This window comes from Cottoperca gobio, chromosome 22 (assembly GCF_900634415.1).
Source record: "Cottoperca gobio chromosome 22, fCotGob3.1, whole genome shotgun sequence".
Lineage (NCBI taxonomy): Eukaryota > Metazoa > Chordata > Actinopteri > Perciformes > Bovichtidae > Cottoperca > Cottoperca gobio.
Window position 1 is genome coordinate 14,801,056 of NC_041376.1, and position 3,586 is coordinate 14,804,641.

Below are 3,586 nucleotides of genomic sequence, written 5' to 3' on the forward strand. Positions count from 1 at the left end.
GATGACATGAGGATGTTTTTCAGCTGGCAGCGAGATTCTTACTGTTCCAGTTTGGGGATATACATCCAAACAGGATTAGGATCAGTGATGTGGTTTTGAGTTTTCCACTAAATAGGCTTAGAAGCAGCAGAAGAGTCAAGGTCACAGAAAAGTTCCACATGTGTCTCTCTGTCTGCAGGGTCCAGCACTGACGTGAGTGAGGACTGGGAGAAAGACTTCGACCTCGACATGACAGAAGAAGAAGTCCAAATGGCGCTTTCTAAAATAGAGGCTTCTGGAGAGGTTAGTGTTGTGACATTTACCAGAATGTTGAATTAGAATATAAAACATTTAGAAGGTTTGATAACCCCCCTTTTTATTTTATTTTTTAACCAGATGGACGAAGACTGGGAGAACTGGGAATGAGAGCCACAGCAACACGAACTCTGTCCCGCCATTAAAGCTAGTTCTCGGCAGACGAACCATGCTTTACGTGTTTTAACTCTTTGTCCACACTGTCACCATGTCATGATTGTCAGTAGGGGATTGTCCGGCGGGTTTGGACCATTTTGGTAAACCCGTTGTAAAGAGCAAAGGGAAGACCAGGCAATAAGAATTACACTGCTCCGTCAGTTTAGTGCAGATAGGCCGCTAGCGAGGGTAACAACTCAGGTCTTGGCTAATTTCTTGGATTAACTTCTGACATAGAAACATACGACACTAGTCACTACCTTTTTACAGCTTAAGGACACGCAGTGACAAGTCAGAATGTCAAAGGTATCACCGCAGCAGGGGAGGAGCCGTTTCCCCTTTTTTCTTTATGCCATTAAACACATCACGTACGTCGCGAGTGCGTTGCAAGATGGGCAATGACTTAGCCGCAGGCTGCAAAATAGCCATAAACTATAAAGCTGCTTGTCACCTTTCTAAGATGAATGATGATGATCAATTGATTCCTGTGTCGCTTTCTGTCCTCATCTTTATTATGCAAGTGAATCTTCAAAATGGAAAGGAAACATATTTTGGCCTTCATTAGAGCGCTTTTCATTTTGGATTCACTCCCAACTCTAGAAATATGGCCTTGTTAAACACACATAAGTGTGATAATGTTATCCAAATGTGTTTGTTATGTCAGTCACCTGAAACACAACCAGTGTCATTATTAGTTCTCTCCCCTCATCGTTGTCATATGTGATTCATTTGAATATATTAACTTGTTGCAGGCTGTAATTATGTCACTTTAAATGAGTTGTTTGTCTTATTTGGGTCGAGGGACTTCATTAATTATGACTTGTTAAGAGAGGGATCCTATTTGACTTCAGAAAGTGAATTGAAACTGGTCCCGGTGTTATGATACTGGATTCTTTGGCTTGACATTGAGGGTAGCATCTGTTTATTATTTTATTTAATCTTATAGGAAAATATGACAAATCAGTGGAGTTTGAGGTTTCTCTGTTGGCCCATGTTTGGAGCAAAATGGCTCAGCAGGCAGTGTGCCAAGTAGACCAAGAAGCAAAGCATGCTCCATGCTTTTCTGATTTCCTTTCCCATCATCCGTAATGTAACCGAGAAAAATAATCCTAGAGATGTAATATTTATACTAAAAATAAATGCTTAATTATTGTATTTTGTGCTTTGGATTGCATGTCTGTACAATAACATGCAAAACATTGTGCAGATGATTACTGTTGAGTTGTATGTTTTCTTCGGTAAAGACATGTTCTTCAGGTTTTTGTGTTCTGACCATGTGTTGCATGTCTCTAATTCTCGACTGTGTATTCCCTTCAGATTCACACTTTGAACTAATCAAAGCGGTTCTACACACACATCTGTTTTCAAAGCTGTCAAGTTCTTTCTTTTCTTTTTTTAAGTCAAGTATTTCACTATATTTTTCAAATGATCATTGTCATTAAAGGATTCATGGCTAATGGACTAAGTGTCGTCCATTAGGAAATAATTCAGTATGGCCATGTTGCTGAAGAAGAAAAAACCAGACCGGTCTGTTTAAACCAGACTGCAGAAACATTATAATTAGTGTAGCGGTGAGGATCTTCAATTACAGTGCAGGCAGTGGACAGTAAAAATCACCACTCATACCTAAACTATTTGCTCATAACACCAACCACGTGGTTAAACTACTGTGGAGAAATAAGATGGAGGAATTGCACTAAGAAACACTCCAAAGGATTCCTCACTCCTCTCCTTTGGTCAATACTTTAGCTGAAGTGCCACTGAAACAGTATTTCTCCTAGGAGAGAAAGGTGTATTGTTCATCCTTTTATACCTATTTCCCCAAAATTCAGCTCAACAAAGTCGGTGTCTTTGTGTACTCTGGGCCCTCTAATAGAATATTCCTAATGTAAAGTTTTGGAACGGTATAAATATAGAAGCTCTAAATTTCCTGCAGTATTAAAAACGATTCACGTGATGGCGCTGTTCCTCCATTTCGGCCGCCCCAGTCCCAGCCTGCCACTCCTTTTCTTTCAGCTGCAGCATCCATCTCACAGACATGGATCTGCCACATGTTCTAACATACCGTTGTTCATCATCAGTCGCATTTGCAACATCGTTTCTGCAGTTTTCTTTCATTTTTGCACAAAATCACTCTGAACTTGCCCTCACTGGATGCTTTAGGAGACACAGCAGGCAGCCAGTGAAATGTTTATCTGTTCTATGTGGTAACATCAGCTGGGCTAATGTAGGTTACTGTGGAGGGCCACCTGTGCAGCGTGCTGTCTCTGCAACATGGATGCTACTGCCTGTAAAGATGGCTACTGTCTGTGTCTGCTGGCTGTTTTTTCTCTAGGTGTACACACACACAATACCGAGTGGTGGGTGTGGTCTTAGGGGGGCTTGATGAGTGGCTGGTTGATGAAACAGACAAGGAGATGCCAATGTCAAGACGAACATAGCATCAGTACAGAGGACGAAGCGCTACTCTCCCTTTCAAATTTCCACAATCTAAGGATGAATAAACAACCTTGAACCTCGACCTGCTGCAAGTATGCTATTAGATCAAATGAAAATGAGGCATGGGTAACTCAGGCGAATCAAATTCACTGTAAGGACAATAGAGACTATGACCCTTGAGTTTTGTTTTTGTGGCTGCAATGCCACTTTTCATGCTTCTTTGTTGAATGATATTACTGCTCTTATCCTGAAACCAGCACCCGGACACCCCTATAGTAATGGATTATGCATATGCCCTAACGGACCCCAAAAAGCACACACCGTATACATTACATTCTTACTCTACTCTGCCTTAGTCAGCAGAAAGGCTGTAAAGGAATTTCCTGTTAAAGCCCACCGCTCACTGGGCGTGCGTATGTGTGTGTGTGTGTGTGTGTGTGTGCGCACTCTTTACATTACCTCCGGCTCTTACCAATGTCATCTACAGATTATTTAACGTTGGACAGACAATAAGGGGGGTTGACTTCGATCAGACAGGGGAGAGAAATACTTCCCTCCTGAGGGTCTATTCAGCGCCCCCCCCCCCCTAACTTTCCCCTCGTAAGCCATCATTGAACCGAACACTTCCTGCTTCTCTTTCTGCCTCTTTGACTTTCTCTCTCTGCTATCCCGGTCCATGCATACACATATACTGCCA

The 3,586-nt window shown here is 42.0% G+C and overlaps 1 protein-coding gene across 1 annotated transcript in view; it reads left to right on the forward strand.

Moving 5' to 3' along the window:
• Positions 1 to 1,911, forward strand: part of bsdc1 (BSD domain containing 1) — a 10,045-nt gene extending 8,134 nt beyond the window's left edge. Inside the window, exons 10-11 of the mRNA XM_029461273.1 lie at positions 179 to 282; positions 376 to 1,911. Coding sequence (XP_029317133.1) covers positions 179 to 282; positions 376 to 405 — 134 coding nt within the window. The 3' untranslated portion in view covers positions 406 to 1,911. The remainder of the gene's footprint in view (positions 1 to 178; positions 283 to 375) is intronic.
• The last annotated feature ends 1,675 nt before the right edge of the window (positions 1,912 to 3,586 follow it).